This window comes from Heptranchias perlo, chromosome 25 (genome assembly GCF_035084215.1).
Source record: "Heptranchias perlo isolate sHepPer1 chromosome 25, sHepPer1.hap1, whole genome shotgun sequence".
NCBI classification, from domain to species: Eukaryota; Metazoa; Chordata; class Chondrichthyes; order Hexanchiformes; family Hexanchidae; genus Heptranchias; species Heptranchias perlo.
In genome coordinates this window covers 32,674,391-32,694,226 of record NC_090349.1, presented here as the reverse complement: position 1 = coordinate 32,694,226, position 19,836 = coordinate 32,674,391, and the positions used below count along the sequence as shown (strand labels likewise).

Sequence of the window (19,836 nt, the reverse complement as noted above, 5' to 3'; positions counted from 1 at the left end):
AATTATAAATGCGATTTCATTTCGAGGATTTCATTTCCACATCGTTCACCTGAGAAAGGAGGAAGTCTCCGAAAGCTTGTGAATTTAAAATAAAATTGCTGGACTATAACTTGGTGTTGTAAAATTGTTTACAACTCCCTACACTAGGGAGCCAATTTGCGCACAGCAAGGTCCCCCAAACAGCAATGTGATAATGACCAGCTAATCTGTTTTAGTGTTGTTGGTTGATATTGGCCGTGACAGTGGGGAAAACTCCACTGTTCTTCAAAATAGTGCCATGGGATCTTTTACCTCCACCAGAAAGGACAGACAGGGCCTCAGCTTAAAGTCTCATCCGATAGACGGCATCTCCAACAGTACAAAACTCCCTTAGTACAGCCATGTGTGAGCCAAGATTTTATGTTTAAGTCCCTGGAGTGGGACTTCAACCCACAACCTTCTGACTCAGAGGTGAGAGTGCTACCATTAAGCCACAGCTGACACTTTGTGATAGGGAGCAGAGGGAGAAAGAATGGGATATTCATTAACTATTGGCTGTTTATAAAACTACATCCAGAACTGCTTTAATCTTTTCAGCTCAAGTGCTTCACCTTATCAAAGCTTCTGACCCAGTCAGAGTCCTGTATAATTTGCACATCGTTCTCCCTCTTGATCAATGGCAAATAATCCCTTCTTCCGCGTGTGGGAGTCATACATCCCAATAGCGCAAACGCAGAATAACTGAGCCATACTGATTCCTGGGACAACCTTAAAAGAGCACAGTGTTTGAATTTATGCTGTTGTTTATGGACAAGCGAATACTGCATCAGAAATGTCACCGGCCCAAGTAAAATGTGGACATTTAGCATGTGTACAAGTTATCAGACTGTCCCAAAAATACACTTGTGTATGTGCACAGCATACAGAAAAGAACCTGAGAAAGTTCATGTCTTAATTTTATAGCTTAGAAAAACTTATGTACCTCAAAGCAATGTGGCATTTCATTCTGTGACTTTGTTTTCTTCTAGGCAAAGCTGAATATTTCAGCAACAGGATTTCGGTAGTAACAAGGCAGTGGATAAAGATAGGTATGTACACTCAGTCCATTAGTACTCATAATGCAGCCTAAGGGCCACTTATAACCACACCTTCACTTGTGGCCTTCGACAGACTTGCTCTCCATGTGCTACTGGACCCCCATTCACAGCCAGCCTGGCTGTAAAATTTTAACTGATCTGGAACTCTGTGCCATTTCTGCTCCTTTTTTGTTATCCAGAAAAAGATGACACAGATGTCAGGAGGCAGTGTTATCCCAGCTTCCGTACACGAAGTGAAAGGTCCCTATTGGAATAAAACTGTTCCATAGAATCATTGGGGTTGAAATTGGTTTAAGTCCATTTTTGGCCACAAAATACACTGCACTCGCAGCACACCCGATCACTTGGACGCAACTAAGGCCCCAAATCGATATCCCTGACTAATTTAAATAGATTAGGCAGGCTGCCAGCCCTTCCCGTGCTGTTCATTGGCAGCTCGCCTAATGGGGAGGCAGCAATATCATGCATTGCTTAGCGATGGGCAATAAATGCTGGTCTTGCCAGCGACACCCACATCCCATGAACAAATAATTTTTAAAAATGTCATTTAAAGGCAGCCTGTACCTCTTAAAAGGAAGGTGCGTTTTGGTTACAAGCAACTGTTACTGAAGATTGCTGATAATGGCTGGCAGAGGAGAAGCTGCAAGGGCCCCCCAGTTTTCTGATGCTGTAATCGAGTTATTAGTGGAGGAGATCGGCAGGAAGAGGAAAATCTTTTTTCCACCAGCCGGCAGGAAGATATCCTGGCAAGCTGCCGGCAAGAATGGGTAGAGATGACAGAAGCAATTGTTTACAACTCCCTACACTAGGGAGCCAATTTGCGCACAGCAAGGTCCCCCAAACAGCAATGTGATAATGACCAGCTAATCTGTTTTAGTGTTGTTGGTTGATATTGGCCGTGACAGTGGGGAAAACTCCACTGTTCTTCAAAATAGTGCCATGGGATCTTTTACCTCCACCAGAAAGGACAGACAGGGCCTCAGCTTAAAGTCTCATCTGATAGACGGCATCTCCAACAGTACAAAACTCCCTTAGTACAGCCATGTGTGAGCCAAGATTTTATGTTTAAGTCCCTGGAGTGGGACATGGCTGTAACGCAAAACAAAGTTTAGTGACCTCACAAGGCTAGCTAAGATTAGCCTCCTAACTCATATCTCTCTGAATAGCCCTGCACTACCTGTAGCCCCAGCACACACAACCCACTCCCCCCCCACCACCCCACCACCGATTCCCAACACTTTCCCCCAATCACTGCAGCACATTTCACTCCCTCTCCGTCTGCTCCAACTGCAGCACCCTGCAGCTGCTACTCTCTTCACCATTACTTCCTTCACCTTCCCACACCTCTGCCATCTTTCATACATCAACAACACTCTTCTACCCTGACGTTCATGTCCTCAAAACATCTCACTACTCTTTCACACTGAGACATTCCCTTCTTTCTTGCAGGAAAAGCTTGCATGCAATAAGGGAACAGGCAATCACAGGAGGGAGGACATAAGAAATAGGAGCAGGGGTAGGCCATACGCCCCTTGAGCCTGCTCCGCCATTCAATAAGATCATGGCTGATCTTCTGCCTCAACTCCACTTTCCCGCCCTATCCCCAGATCCCTTGATTCCCTAAGTGTCCAAAAGTCTATTGATCTCAGTCTTGAATATACTCAATGACTGAGTATTCACAGCCCTCTGGGGTAGAGAATTCCAAAGATTCACAACCCTCTGAGTGAAGAAATTTTTCCTCATCTCAGTCCTAAATGGCTGACCCCTTATCTTGAGACTATGACCCCTAGTTCTAGACTTTCCAGCCAGGGGAAACAGCCTCTCAGCATCTACCCGTCAAGCACTCTAACAATTTTATATGTTTCAATGAGATCACTTCTCATTCTTCTGAACTCCAGAGAATATAGGCCCATTCTACTCAATCTCTCCTCATGGGACAACCCTTTCATCCCAGGAATCAATCTAGTGAACCTTCATTGCACCGCCTGTAAAGCAAGTATATCCTTCCTTTGGTAAGGAGATCAAAACTGTACACAGTACTCCAGGTGTCGACCCATCAGAGCCCTATATAATTGCAGCATACCTCATTAGACCTCATTACTCTTATACTCCAACACCCTTGCAATAAAGGCTAACATATCATTTGCCTTCCTAATTGCTTGCTGTACCTACATGTTGATTTTTTGTGATTCGTGTACAAGGATACCCAAATTCCTCTGAATACCAATGTTTCTGAGTCTCTCACCTTTTAAAAAATATTCTGCTTTTCTGTTCTTCCTACCAAAGTGGTTAATTTCACATTTCCCCACATTATACTCCATATGCCACGTTCTCGCCCACATACTTAACCTATCTATATCCTCTTTACGTCCCCCTCACAACTTAGTTTCCCACCTAGCTTTGTATCGTCAGCAAACTTGGATACATTATACTCTGTCCCCTCATCTAAGTCATTGATATATATTGTAAACAGTTGAGGCCCAAGTAGTGATCCTTGTGGCACCCCACTTGTTACAACGTGCCAACCCGAAAATGTCCCGTTTATTCCTACACTCCATTTTCTGACCGTTAACCAATCCTCAATCCATGCTAATATATTACCCCCAATCCCATGAGTCCTAATCTTGTGTAACGACCTCTTGTGTGGCACCTCATCGAATGAACTTTTGAAAATCCAAATATATTACATCCACTGGTTCCCCCTTATCCACCCTGATACCTAGCTATTCACTAATGCCCTTTAGGGAAGGAAACTTGCCGTCCTTACCTGGTCTGGCCTATATGTGACTCCAGACCCACAGCAAAGTGGTTGATTCTTAATCGCCCTCTGAAATGGCTAGCAAGCCACTGAGTTGTACAATCTTGCTACAAAAAGTCACCACACGAACTGCAGCGATTCACCACCTTCTCAAGGGCAACTAGGGATGGGCAACAAATGCTGGGCTTGCCAGCGACGCCCACATCCCATGAACGAATAAAAAAAGTTACACCCTCAAAAAAAACTCTGAGATTTGTCAAACACTATTTCCTTTTCATAAAACCGTGTTGACTGTGCCTAATCATGTTATGATTTTTTAAGTGCCCTGTTAGTACGTCCTTGATAATGGATTCTAGCATTTTCCCTACTATTGATGTCAGGCTAACTGGCCTGTCGTTCCTTGTTTTCTCTCTCCCTCCTTTCTTGAATGGAGGGGTTACATTTGCTACCTTCCAATTCATGGGGACCATTCTAGAATCTTGGAAATTCTGAAAGATCAATACCAATGCATCCACTATCACTGCAGCCACCTCTTTCACCTGCTTTTAGTCCCGTTAATTTCTCCAGTACCTTTTCTTTTAAATCTTAATTACATTAAGTTCGTCACTCTCATTAGACCCTTGGTTCCCCACTATTTCCGGTATGTTTTTTGTGTCTTCTACTGTGAAGACAGATACAAAATATTTGTTTAACATCTCTGCCATTTCCTTATTCCCCATTACAATTTCTTCTGTCTCTGCCTCTAAGGGACCCACTTTTACTTTCGCTAATCTCTTCCTTTTTACATACTTGTAGAAGCTCTTACAATCTGTTTTTATATTTCTTGCTAGTTTACTCTCACATTCAATTTTCTCCCTCTTTATCAATTACTTGGTCATCCTTTGCTGATTTCTAAAACCCTCCCAATCCTCTTTTTGGCAACATTGTAAGTCTCTTAATCTAATACTATCCTCAACTTCTCTAATTAGCCACGGTTGGATCACTTTTCCCATGGAGTTTTTATTCCTCAAGAGAATATATATTCATTGAGAATTATGAATTATTTCTTTAATGTTCGCTATTGCTTATCTACCGTCATATCTTTTAATCTAATTTCCCAATTTACCTTAGCCAACTCGCCCCTCATACCTATATAATTGGCTTTGTTTAAATTTAAGACCCTAGTTTCTGACTTAACTACATCACTTTCAAACTCAGCATGAAATTCTATCATATTATGATCAGTTTTCCCCAGAGGATCCTTTAGTATAAGATTAGTAATTAACCCTGTCTCATTACACAATACTAGATCTAAAATAGCATGTTCCCTAGTTGGTTCCTCGACATATTGTTCTGGTAAACTGTTTCATTCCATGAACTCGACCTCCAAAGTACTTTTGCCAATTTGGTTTGCCCAGTCTATATGGAGATTAAAGTCCCCCACGATTATTGCATTAGCCTTGTTACATGCTCCTCTAATTTCCTGATTTATACTCTGTCCAACACTATAACTACTATTAGGGGGCCTATAAACTACTTCCACCAGTGTTTTCTGCCCCTTGTTATTTCTTGGCTCCATCCACATGATTCGACTTCCTGATTTTATGAGCTAAGAACTTTTCTCACTCCTGTCTTTATCTCATCCTTTATTATCAGGGCTTAGCCCCCTTTTCCATTTTGCCTACCTTTCCTAAAAGTCAAGTACCCTGGAATATTCAGACACCATTCATCCATGTACTGTTTCCACTGGAAGAACTAGTGATGGACATCATGGGTAGGAGGCATGTCAGGAGCGTGGCGTCTAGCAAGATTGGAGGAGAAGTCCCGCAGGTCTGGAAGCTCCACAGAACCCTCAGAGAGCAGAGAAAAATGAGGGGAACACTAAGAAGAGGAGGCGTCACTCAACTTTACATTTGCTGACACCAGCTCAGAAACTGGCATCCTACATAGTTCAGAGAGTAGGCTGCACAAGGAGCAAGGGCAGGGGTTAGGATGGCCCAGGAAGCAGCTCACCGGAGGGAGAGCTCACATCCGAGCCCTGCTGTAGGTGGGCACAGATGAAGACATCGAGGGCCCACCATACATAAAAAGACTGATGGCCATACACACGGATCTTCTAAGTTCACTGGGCTGTCTGCCTGCGAGCTCGCACACAATGTCGGAGAGCATGGAGGAGTCCAGCTCTAACTTACTTGCTGTCATCGTGCACGGCATCAAGACCATGCAGTCAATCATGGAACGAGTGGTCAGTTCAGTGAGCATTGCAGGGGGCCACACAGTGTTAGAATCTCTGCTGGCAGCTCTGATAGCGTCAATGGGAGCTCAAACTTTTGAATTCTTGTCTCTGGGGTCCAGTATCTCTTCTGGCTTACAAAGTCTAGAGGAGAAGATGGATAGGGGCTTTGAGGGTGTCCTAGCATGTCTGCACTGTGATCTCACGCAGAGCAATGGAAGTGTTAAGGCTCAGCTCCCTGAGAATGGTATTCACTCCATTGGAGAGACACATGCTGAAGACGACATGCCAGCTTCCCCGCCAACCTTTCAACCAGCACCCTGTTGGTGCCAGCCAGCCAGCTGGGCCAGACTGCCCCAGCCGAAGCCAAATTACAGCAGTATGCAACCAGGTCTTCAACGGCCAGAGCTCCTCAAGGTTGCCCATCAAGTGCCCTCAGAGGAAATTCAGCAGTCTTCCATCTCCCAAGCTGTAACCACCTCGTAAGAACACTAGAATCTGTAAACGAGCACACGCCAAGCATTAGGGGTTTGTATATGGGTGATTTACGTACGAACATATGAAAATGATGGACGCGAAAGATCCACTGGTCCATCTAGCCTCTCCCTACCCACCCGGAGCCAAGTAACCTTCTGGGAGGGGTGAAAAATCAGATAAAAACCCAGGCCAATTATGGGGAAAAAATTTAGAAAATTCCTCTCTGCCCCCTTTAGGCAATCGAGACTACTCCAGGAGATCACATTGACTCTGATTTATAGGGTATGAGGTGATCTCCACCCCAGTCAGAAACAGGTCCAGCTCTCCCTTGAAGGAATACAGCAAATCAGAGTTCACCATATGAAACGGCAACCTGTCCCATAGGTCCACTATTCTCTGGGAAAAGAAGAACCATCTAGCATCCAAACTAGTTCTGTCCTTACATAACTTGTAAGCATGATGCCTGGCCCTCCCTAACCTATCCAGTTGAAATAATTGGTTCACATAAACACAATCTAATCCCTTCGTTATTTTATAAACCTCAATCAAATCGACTGAGTCTATGCTTTTCTAAAGTATACAGACTCAGCTCTGAGCCTGTCTGGGTAACTAAAGTGTTTTAAACTGGGAATTAATTTTGTGGCCCTTCTCTACAACTTTCCAAAGCCTTAATATCCCCCACCAGGTGAGAAGACTGAAACTAGACACAATATTCTAACTGAGGCTTTACCAAGGTCTTGTGCAAGGACAAAATAGTATGCTTTGCTTTGTAGTGAATTGTCCTATGAATACAACCTAGAACCCTATTTCTTTTAGGTATAGCTGCACGCCATTGGTCATTAACCTTTGGAGAGTGATACACTATAACAACCAGATTTCTTTCTTTCACCACTGGCTTCAATTTGTAGATATGCATGATTCAAGAACTAATTGTCAAATCAAGACTGGAGTAGTGAAGTAAAATGTTTTGATTTGGTATTGCTGTTGATCTTTATAATATTAGTGATGTAACAGGAATACCCATGAAGTTGTACTGTTTGAAGGCACTGATATGGTGGGTGTTAGCACTGAGTCTGGGGAAGGAGCTCAGGAGAATCTCTCCTCAATAATTTGCTGCCTTACTGCTCTAGCAGCTCACAGCTCTACTGGACTGTGCTTTTCTGGAAGGATCGGTGCTTGGGCCTCAGCTTTTTACAATCTATATTAATGACTTAGATGAAGGGACTGAGTGTAATGTATCCAAGTTTGCTGACGATACAAAGTTAGGTGGAAAGGAAGCTGTGAGGAGGACACAAAGAGTCTGCAAAGGGATATCGACAGGTAAGTGAGTGGACAAGAATGTGGCAAGTGGAGTATAATGTGGGGAAATGTGAGGTTATTCACTTTGGTAGGAAAAATAGAAAAAGAGAATTTTTTTTAAAAGGTGAGAAACTATTAAATGTTGGTGTTCAGAGGGATTTGGGTGTCCTTGTACAAGAAACACAGAAAGTTAACATGCAGATACAGCAAGCAATAAGGAAGGCAAATGGTATGTTGGCCTTTATAGCAAGGGGGTTGGAGTACAAGACTAAAGAAGTCTTGCTGCAATTGTACAGGGCTTTGGTGAGACCACACCTGGAGTGCTGTGTACAGTTTTGGTCACCTTACCTAAGGAAGGATATACTTGCCAACGAAGGTTCACTAGATTGATTCCTGGGATGAGAGAGTTGTCCTATGAGGAGAGATTGAGTAGAATGGGCCTATACTTTCTGGAGTTTCGAAGAATGATAGGTGATCTCATTGAAACAGATAAGATTCTAAGAGGGCTTGACAGGGTAGATGCTGATAGGTTGTTTCCCCTGTCTGGAGTGTCTTGAACTAGAGGTCATAGTCTCAAGATAAGGGGTTGGCCATTTAGGACTGAGATGAGGAGAAATTTCTTCACTCAGACGGTTGTGAATCTTCAGAATTCTCTACCCCAGAGGGCTGTGGATGCTCAGTCATTGAGTATTTTCAAGACTGAGATCGATAGATTTTTGGACTCTAAGGGAATCAAGGGATAGGGCGGGAAAGTGGAGTCGAGGTCGAAGATCAGCCATGATCTTATTGAATGGTGGACCAGGCTTGAGGGTTCATATTTCCTATTCCTGCTCCTATTACTTACGTTCTTCTGCATCCTCCGATTCCTCGTCCCCTTCTTCATCTTCCTCCTTCACTTCTTTCTCCTCAGGAACCTCCAAGGCAACATCTCTTTTGTATTGCAAGGTTCTGGCGTATATAGCACATGATTAGGAATCTTGACACTCGCTCTGGGCTGTACTGAAGCATTCCTCTCAAGCTGTCCATACAGCGGAACTGTTATTTCAGGATGCCAATGGTTTGCTCAATCAGAACCCTTGTTGATGCATGGCTCTCATTAGATCAGTGCTCCGCGTCTGAGCCCGGATTCCTGACAGGTGTCATGAGCCAGTTGGTGAGGGGATAGCCCTTGTTCCCCAGCAGCCAGCATGACACAGATGAATTAGGTAGAACAGAGGGGTTATTGAGGACTAGTGCAGTATGAAAGTTTCATGACTAATGCCAGGAAACTGGGCACAGACCTGCATTATTTGCTGCCTGAGGTGACAAACAAGTTGAACATTTAGCAAATGGAAGCCTATCCTGTTGAAAAACAGTGTTGTTTCCTGATGGGGAGCACGCAGAGCTACGTGTATGCAGTCTATGATGTCCTGCACCTGCGGGAATCCAGCAGTGCGAGCAAATCCCAGTGCTCTTTCTTCCTGCTTGTCAGCCTTCATGGGAAAGCTAATGAACTGTTGTCACCTCACAATCAGTGCATCAATGACCTGATGGATTTCCGTTTGCAGAGCAAACTGACTGATGTTGCTGATGTCACCAGAAGCAGTTTGAAAGGAGCCCGAGCATAAAGGTTTAGAACCACGGTGACCTTCACTGCCAGAGGCAGTGCAGTGCATGCCCTAGTGAGGGGCTCCAATTCTCGTTCCAATGGGTGGCATAGGTTCATCTGTTGAAATGCAGACGTCTTACCCACTGCTCGTCTGTGAGCTTCAGATATGATGTGTATCTACTTGTGTAAGTGTGTGTATATTTTACCCCTTGCGTGTTTACGGCAATTTTCATTTTTTTACTTAATTCTATACTAATTTGCTCCCCACCTGTCTTCCAAAGTGGTTGACTCCATCTTGGGATACAGTTCCATGGATGCTTGAAGCCCTCGTGTCCATTGTTCGAGAATGAGTGTCAGCAGATTATTCAACCATGGGGCATCACAGCCTAGCCTAATCCTTTCCTCACCTGCTGCCGATACAGTCACACTTCGGAAGAGGTTGCTGGATAGTGATTATGAGCAGGAACCCTGGCAGATTTCACCCATCCTGCCGAGGGCACTGAAGTAAATTTTAAAGACCCAACCACTACCCTGGATAACTCTATACGTGCCTGAGATCAGATTTGGGACTTTTGAGCAGTTCAGCTACTCACTGTGCAAACCCGCTGTGCTATGGGTGGGCATGAGGAGAGCTCCATGCCCACCTGTCTCTGTCACCTCCTCCAGCCCTACAACCCTCCAAGATCTCTGTGTGCCTCCAATTTTGGCCTCTTGCGCTTCCCCAATTTTCATCGCTCCACCATTGGAGTCCGTGCCTTCAGCTGCCTAGGCCCTAAGCTCTGGAATTCCCTTCTTAAACCTCCCCGCCTCTCTACCTCTCTCTCCTTCTTTAAGACGCTCCTTAAAACCTACCTTTGACCAAGTCACCTGTCCTAATATCTCCTTATTTGGCTCAGTGTCAAATTTTGTTTGATAACATTCGTGTGAAGCGCCTTGGGACGTTTTACTATGTTAAAGGCGCTGTATAAATGCAAGTTGTTATTGTTGCAGTTGATCAGACACTGTGGCCCCAATATTAACTCCCCCTGCCTGGCAGAAACCAGGCAGGAGGCAGTTAAAATGAAGGGAACAACTTACCCCCTCCGACTCACTGCCTTCCCTCTGTGTCCCGATGTTAGCTTGCTCTTTTGAGCAAGCAAGCAGGAGATCCAGAGGAAGGCAGCAGGGTTGTCTTAAAATATGCAGATCAGGTCACAATGTCATAGTCAGGGCCTGTTCTGCAATTTTAGTTGGAGGCCTGATTAGGGGAGCAGTGACGGCTTCCCTGTCAGGCCAAACCTGCAGGGAGGTGGATCATAGGCCAGAAGAGGTTTTAATTTTTTTTTTAGGTTTCCTAAATGGAGTTAGATCACAGATCAGCCATGATCTTATCAAATGGCGGAGCAGGCACGAGGGGCTGAATGGCCTACTCCTGTTCCTATGTTCCTTGTGGGCCAGGAGGAGCAGGAGTGCTCCTCTGGGCCTCACAAGGAAGCCCTGGTCCTCCCTTGGCCCTGGCTTTCCCCTCCCCCCCACCGATTGCCTTCGCCACCCCCCCCCCCCCCCTTACCACTTAGCTGACCGCTGGGGACCATTTATGCAGCTCCCCAGCTGCAGTCTCCTGCCTCCGATCTTCCGCACCTGCCTGCTGGCCAGGTAGTGAATCTAGCTGGGTTCGGACAGGACTCCGATTAAAGTTATGGTAATCAGGCCCGGCCATTACATTGGGCCAAGCCTCCACATCCTCTGGGGCACCAACCCACTTTGGGGCTTGCATGCACCGTACCTACCCCCCTTTAAAAACAGGGCCTGTGGCTATGGAAAATCCCAGTGATTGAAACAGAAACAATCTGAAACAGATTGTACAAATGTCTGGGGAACAGGAAAGGGAAGAAAGGTTTACGATATTTTTGCAGACTGTTTAACTAATGTAATACCTTCTGTTCCAGGGGCACCAGATTATCTGGCAGGCAAAATGGAAAATGAAGAAATGACTAAAAACTGTTTAAACTGGAAGCAACAAAACCTGCTGATACAACCTCATTTCCATCCTAAATATGGTGTGTCTGATGCAGGGAATGTACCAGTGACAATCTTCTGAATCTTGACTTTTTGTGAAGAAAGTTATCTTAAGGGTGCTTTTTTCTCCAAAGCTAACTTTGTTTAATGTTTCCAAGATGAAGTCATTAGTGCAATGATTGTGTGTGTGTTCAGATTGTTGGTAATGTTGCATCGCAAGTCACCTGTGTGATGGTTGTTTCTCATTATTTGGATTGTTCTCTCCATTGTGCATTTATTGAGTATAACAATTTGAGCAGTATTTTAAGCTGTTGTATTATTTCCTATCACCACTATGACAATCAAGAATGTGTAATTCTTAAGGTTTTTCCTACAAAGTATGTCTAATAATGGATACCGAGGAGTGTACTTGTCAATGAATTAATGCTACTCAATCATAAAAAATGAAAACTGACAGCTTACACAAAGGATATTTGGTGTCTGTCAGTGAAATATTCAAACAAAAGGTTTAGATACCAGTTTATAATTAACAGCCAAACCCTGAAATATATGTTTTAAATTCACAGCTAACTGATGAGATTTATTTATAATATATTGAAAATAGTGATCTTTTTTAAGGGGCTTCTAGGTAAGTTTTCCCTCTTTTTATGATTTTTGACTGCTGTGACTGGGAGTCCAGGACTGCCTTGCCTGAGAAACCCAACAATTTTGCATGGGGCTCCCAACTTGACAAGCCTCAGATGAGAATCTGAGCTGAATAGGACTCAAATCTGCATCCATCTAAACTCTGGTACTGGGTGGCACACTAAACCTGAGTGCATCCACCTTGATACTTTTAATAAGTAGCATTGATGGAGGCTGGTTCCCTTAATGTTATAAATGTCATTGGAGTAGTACCACATGGCATAGGATGCTACACAGTATTGTGATGTATCCTGTATAACCTGCAAGATCATGATCCATTATCCTCTGTAGTAAAATGCACTTCAAAGTTATCTGCGTATTATAACTTGGTTATGTTACTAAAAGCAAACTTGTTGCTGAGGATAAAAATAATTCTTCATTGGGGAATCTTGCTTAATATCCAGCGGTTCTGATTTCCTGATTGATGTTCCTTATTCAACCATCACCATCAAAAACAGATTAATTGGTCACCTCTGTGGGATCTTGCTGTACATAAAATGGCTGCCATATTTGCCTCCATGTCAGAATCTGCATTTTAAATCAATTCAGATGTTTCTGAGAGACATGATAAGGTGCTATATAAATGCATCTTTCTTTCTGTTCTGGCTTCATACTCTGAAGATATTGCTAGAAGATCAAGAAGGTTCAGTTGAGGTTCATTGCTAAATATTTGTTTTTATCATGGTGGAATTTCATTTTTTGTAGTACCAACTGAATTATAATTGGTCCGTAAGTTTCTCCCCTCCTCCCCATCACTCAAATATACTTGCTTTATTACTGTTTAATCTGGACTATATTAGCCTACAAATACTATCTGTCTTTTTTTGTGTAGTTTAAATCTATAAATACAAGATATAATCAAAACATCTGACTTCCTTCTTGCCCACCATTTCAAGCCAAATGGAGTAAAAGCTGCTTGTCCAATACTAGAATTTTCTTATATCTTCAGTTTTTGAATTGCACCTCATTTGCCAATTTTCAGTTGTCTCAGATGTTGACTAAATTCCCAAAATATATAAGGCCCTGACTGCCCCTTGCTTTCCTCTTCCTCTGCCTTCTCTTGTCCATCCTACTTAAAGAAGAAAAAAAATTGTCCTCTTCTGTTTTGGTGGTGCAGTAGGTTAGAGACTGGCCTTTCACCTGTGGGATCTGAGTTTCAGTCCAGCCAGACTGATGGGATGGAAGTCTCCTCTGTCTCTTAGTTGTGACCAAACATCGGACTTTCTAGTGTGCATGGTTCAGTACCAGACTGGTGCCTATACCCATGGAATTAGCATGCACGTTGTCCTTGTATTGCTCCCCAACAATGTGCTATTGTGCACATTGTGTCTTCCCCATCTTTACTTGCCTTAAGGAAACTTCTGTTTTGTTAATTCCTCACTCCACTGCCTTTGAGCCAGAGCATTAAAAATTACAGTGCTATTTCTGCATCAGTTACAAAAAGAATGTAAAATTAGATTAATTTTTTTGTGTTTGTGTTTTTCTCCACATGATCAGTTAGAAATATTGACCTATTCCTTTTAAATGCTTGTCATTGTCAGCAATGATTGTTACATTTTTTTTTAGAAGGTTCTCATTGAAAGAGAAGAAATTCTTTCATCCAGAGTGGAGGAGTTGAAAACTGGGAATAATTTTGATTATGTGTAACAAAGGTGTACTTTAGTAATTTGAACTTTACATCTTTGTACTTTGACAACAAAAGTGAAACCGTAAATAAAAAGTTTGATTGCTGGAGTTGCTTTGGAAAATGGCATGGGATTTTACTGCATCGGCTGCTTTGATTAACAATGTACTACAGTACTGATTCCTGATGTAACTATCAAATTAGAGATACCATTTGGGGAGAAGAGAATCTTCCCAACACCATTATAAAGTTTCATCATTTTTGGCTGATAGTTCACAGTTCTTTAGTGCAGGACACTCTGAAGTACTGTGTCAAAATAGAAATAGGTTTCTTCTGGTAACAAAAATTCATATTTTCAAATATTCTACTTGTGTAAATAGCTCTCCCATCTCCTCATCACACAGGTGCAACCATCAACGAAATGATCGAGGGATACTGAAAGCCCACTCATACACATGCCCTGATAATACCCCATGGGTTCAACCCAATTGTCATTCTTAACAAATTGGTCGGGGGCGGGGGAGGAACTATTTAGACTTTTTAACCTTATACTTGGACTGAGTCCCAACTACTTCTTGTTTATTTTTAATTATTTTGCCTCTCCACACTCCTTTCTAACAATGCTACTAGGAAGTAGTTCAGGGCAACCCTCCAGTTTTCCATCATTTGTTGTGAGGAACCCCTAATGATGTGCTCCCAATCTCAGCTGTGCTTTGATAATCTAATGGACACAAACCCATGTCCAGCCACTCAGTGGCACAGCCCAACAGATATCCAGTGTACCTTTCTGACATGCCATGATTTACTATGTAGTCAAATTTATAGGTTATGCTTTTATGAGTTTTTATGACCTGTAAGAATGATAGTACAATCTAGAGATTCTGCCAGTTATGGGGAAGTAAAAATCCTTGGTCTGCTTTTACGCTACTGTGACCAATGTACCAGATTTGACAGTACTTGCTTATTTGCCTGAGGTTTAAAATAGCTTATTTAACGCCCACGTCCCAATCACTGGATGTTTGGGTGTGATGAAATACTTGTAGAGCAAGCTTGACTCAATGAACATAGTTTCATAACCCCAGTAGCCAGTTGGTGCTCTATATTCTCCTGTAGCACTACCTTATCTTCTCATCCCATAAATAAGGGATTTAGTGTATATATAATTAATCAAATATTTTATGTAACACAATGTTATCACTACTGCTAGAGCTGGAAATGTTCTATGTGGAATGTAACTGGCCAAGGTTCAGCAGTGTTGGTTGTAATGTTAGGCTGGCATTGTTCAGATTCACTGGATTACCTTTCTATGATTACCTTAGGGAAAATAAGTCCCAGAAATTTATATCTTCTTGGAAGCTTCACCTCCCGTAAGCAATTAACTAAATGAAGCACAGCACCAAGCACAGACCAGTTTACCCAGATGAGTAAAGGAATTGATGCTAAATGGGCAGAATTGAAAGAAAGTTGTGCATATTACATGATTACATTACTTTCTACCAATTAACACTCATCCATCCACAAACTACTCCAATTCAAAAGCTCAAGATGAGCAGAAGTCCAGCATAATATATCTCCACCAGTTTTCTGATCAAGGCGGCCCAGTAGGGACAAGTCCATGGTAAGTCAAATTGTACATTGTGTGTGGAAGAGCCCAATGGACTAATTGACTTTTGCTCATACTTTATGTTCTTAAACCATACTCCAAGCTCCAGTGGAACCTATTAACTTAGAGAGTGCAGGGTAGATTTTTTGGGGCGTAAAATGGACATTCTCAATTAGAAAATTGGTGGAGATGCATTATGCCCAATTTGTCCCAGTTGCAGTTCTTCAACTGCAGTGCATACTGTTGAGGTCGTTTCCCCCCCCCCCCCCCCCCCCCGTCACCATATTGCTCAATCCCATCCATCTCTCCACAAATCAAGAGTTGCCTCTTCGACCTACTTATAACATTTGCTTCAATGCCCTTTCCCTAGTAAATTACTCCATAACTCCACCAATGGTGTAAAAAAAGCTCTTTTGGTCTTCCCTTCTTAATCATAATTTACTAATTGTTAGCTGGTGTCTCCTGATGGTTTGAACCATTCACATGGTGAACAGTCTGCCTGAATCACATCTTATAAAACAATGTAGTGATTCCACAGCACCACACATGGACTCCTTAACTGGCAGGCTGCACAACCAACAATTGTGTGCTACATTTTTTTTAAACTCACTAGTGCCAAATGGATGGGAAGGGTGGGGAAATTGAATTTTGGGAGCGGCAGAGCACACCCTGTTATTGTGTGACTGAGGTGCTTTATTTTGTTAACTCATTGTGGACTACAATAGTTGTTCAATACCAAAATACAAGATTTTTTTTAAGTGTTTATTTTAAGAATACATTGAAGCACAAAACCTTATATGAAAACGGTTGTTGATTTTTAAAGCTGAAATTGTCTCAGTTCTTGAATGTTAAAACTTATTGCAGTTAAGAGCGTCTTCATATAATTTCAATCAAGATCGCTTCCCTTTGGATGTAGTGATGAATGTACTAATGAGTTTCCAAATTTCTCAGAGCCAGTGGTGATGAGGTGAGTTTTTTTCTGTCAAAAGCTCATTACAATAACAACTTGTGCTTATATAGCACCTTTAACATGGAAAACGTGCTTCAGAGGTGTAAGGACATTTATTTGTGGTCAACACAGCAACTGAAGTAACCATCTAAGCTTTCAATTTTTTTAATTTAACAGTTTGACTCATAATTTGTAATCTTGATATTGAGTTATTGTGAATTTCAATCCTTGGTATGGAAGAGTGATAGGACCCACCAAAATATGATTATAAAACAGCTACCCCTTGTGTCTCATGTATATTGATTGCAAAATTCCATCAATATCAGGATAATCTTCATACAGTAACAAGATAGTGTCCACCAAATAATATCATTAACCAGCCAGCCTTTACAGTTCCAACGTATGTTGATTGCAAGATTCCATAAATTTCAGGCTATGGATTCAATCTAAGGAGGAAAAGATTGGAACTCCATAACCTTTAAAATGCTGCGTGCCCGAATAAATCTTTGCTCCTGGAATATACACCAACAGGCTTTGAATGAAGTCCTTTGGTACCCCTCACCTGAAACTGCATTGGGATGGCTAAGCACTGAGCTCCATGTTCCCACAGCTGGTGTCACTCACATCAGGTCCACGAAATGGGAGATTCAATCAGTTTGAGATACAACGTCCTGTGCCGTGGAATAATGGCATGGGATCATTGTTGTGCTTCCCTATCTCAGTGGACACCAACTTCTTCCCCACAAGTTAAGAAAACTGGAGGACAATCATTACCAAACTTCAATCATCACCTTGCAATCAATGCCAACATTGGCAGAGTCCTGGAAGGTTAAAGGTGCATATGTAAACTTAAATTTCTAGAAAAAAAAATAACTTGCATTTATATAATGCTTTTTATGTTCTCATGACGTTCCAAAAAGGTCTCAAGATTGTAAGAAGTAAAATATTTTAAAATATAGAAGCTTTCAGTATTGGGTTGTCTCAAATGAATTTCCTCTCCTATTCTGGAATTGACCCCCCCACTTTGCCATGGCAGTGGAATTTTTGAAAAACCAACAGTCTTGTCATTGATGGGGCTGCACCAAAGATTAATTGGCAGAATGGACAAACAGTGACCGGAAATGCCATCTCGGCCATAAGATGCAGTCCAGGGATTATTATTCCTCCCACTTTATGCATCTTACTAGTCAGGTCACAGACCAAGAGGAAAATGTATAACTAATCCCGTAAGTACTCAATCTAACCTACACTAAAACTAAAAAGTTGGAGCCAATGTCTAATCTCATAACACATGGTTTTAAAATGAGGGAAGTGAGTATATCTGAAATAAAAATAGAATGCTGGGAACGCTCAGCAGGTTCATCAGCATCTGAAAGGTAAAAGACAGGTTAATGTTTTGGGTGGAAAACATTAATCACTTCTGAAAATAAAAAAAGGTAGGTTAATGTTTCGGGTGAAGTTGTGCAGTTTGCAGCATACAACAATAAGCCGTGAAACCTTCACTGGGATGAATTGCAGGATACCTCTGGTCACTGCTTCAGCATGCCAGTGGTGTGCTCTTTGATTGCTGTGGTGGGTAACAGCACCTCATTGGGCCTGTGCTCAACTGATACCCTGGGAAACCTGACAGCTTCCAGAGGTTAGCCTTCATCACCCAAGTGCCATCCTCAGATTTTGTGGCTCAAATGCTGGTGGCACCATAGGCTGCCTTAAAATTAAGGCAGCATGAAAGCTGCCTGGAAAGCAATCATTGACTTGCATAATCTGGTGCTAATAGTTGTAAATGAGCTAAAAATTGAAAGCTTGAAATTCCTTCTTATTTGTATAGGTATTGACATAGTGTGAGGGAGCATACAAGGCCATGTGGGTACTGTCTATAGCCCCGTAGAAACCTAAGTGACAACAGGAAAAAAAATTAAGAAAAACAATGCCTGAAAATTGCTCACTGATTATTACGTACCTCTTTAAATGAACTTGCATACAAATTAATCCCTAGCAACACTGGACACGCATTTTATATGGGCAGGTAGGTCACTCAGTATAATACATGCACAAACATCGGGAAGTTGTGTGCACATTAAAATAATGTCGTCATAACTTCATTTAAATATTACAAAGAAGTTGCCACTTGTTTCAGGCAATTGCTTCCTGCCCCCCAATTAATTTAGCATAGCAAATGCACGTGCTATGCAAAATGGGCACAGGACAATCAGTAACACCCACTGTACATCCGAAAATCAGGCAATACTCTCCTTTGTCAGGCCTAATCAAGGGTCTCTACCTAAATTGGGAGTCTCTTTCAGATGCTGGTGGATTTCCAGTATTTCTGCTATTTCAGATTTCCAGTATTTGCACTTTTTTCTTTTTATGTGTTGCGTTGTTGTAAACTGCTTTTGTTTGTGATACAGCTACGTCCAGCACTCCATTTGAACTTGGCAATGACATCAGAGACTGAGATTCCCCTAGAACACAGTAAGACTCGTGACAACGTAACACAGAGAGGCCAAGAACAGGTAGAAATTAGAAAAGCAAAAAACCTTAAAAACAGAGGGATGAAATTCCCGCATTTGCTAATTTTAATGAAAATTTGGTGTAAGCATAAATTGATGATTATCCTCAACAGTTAGAATTAAAAAAATGGGAGAGGAGATCAGCTGTGAACCACAACACCAAATTACTGCTGGAAACTTAAGTGTCATTTGAGTTTCATAATTTAAAGCATCTGTGTCAAAGAATCATTTATTCAAGCTAGTTAAGATAATCTTTCTCACCTTAAGCAAGTAAAAGTGGATGAAACAAAATCTAAGGCTTTAACAATGTGTCTGCTTTCCTCGGGATCAGGTTGTTAGCTCTGGTACTGTGTTTAACTATGTTAGTTGGTTATTAGAATTGCCACTTCAAGTGAATTATGATGGGTTAAGCATAGGGTTGTAGCCTTTCCTGTTGCTGTTTAAATTCTGTATGTTAGAGATATATGGAGTGACTCAAATTGTCTAAAAAGCTTTGAAGGTGTGTGAGTAAATTGGTGAGGAGCTGCAACACATGCATGGGAGTGATAATCCTAATAAGAGTTCTATCACTTTGTTCAAATGCTGCTTACTTTGATCTTTACTGTTGCAGTTTATGATGCCATTTGAGCACCTTCATGTATTACTGTCTTGCAACACATTTCAACCTGTGTTAGCCCATATAGAGTGAATCTATTGTTAATGTGATGAATAAAATCTGTTTTCACTGTTCAATCATATGGTAATACAGTTTCACTGCAAATTAACTGTTTTGATCACAGAAGTCTGCTGCCTCTTGATATCCATCATGGCAAGCGCCAGAGTAAAACCAACCCTACCAACAGCAACTGTATTTAGTAGTGCTGTGGAGCTGTCCTGCTCCTCCACACTCCACAGAAGGGAAAGTAATAAAAACTTTCCCAACCATTTCTTCAGTAGTTCGTTTAAGGACCGCTGTTTAGGCCGCTGGACAACTCACACTGCTGCCATGCAAGCTTAAACTGCTACCATCTTGGCTCTGGATGCCAGCATTGACGGGGGCTTCCAGAGTGTCACATCAC

At 42.1% G+C, this 19,836-nt stretch overlaps 1 protein-coding gene across 3 annotated transcripts in view; it reads left to right on the top strand.

The window, feature by feature from the left end:
* Positions 1 to 13,830, top strand: part of LOC137342184 (protein-tyrosine sulfotransferase 2-like) — a 120,751-nt gene extending 106,921 nt beyond the window's left edge. For all 3 annotated transcript variants that reach the window (XM_068005933.1, XM_068005932.1, XM_068005931.1), the window contains 2 exons: positions 1,008 to 1,067; positions 11,339 to 13,830. In XM_068005933.1, coding sequence (XP_067862034.1) covers positions 1,008 to 1,043 — 36 coding nt within the window. In that variant the 3' untranslated portion in view covers positions 1,044 to 1,067; positions 11,339 to 13,830. The remainder of the gene's footprint in view (positions 1 to 1,007; positions 1,068 to 11,338) is intronic.
* Positions 13,831 to 19,836: the final 6,006 nt, after the last annotated feature.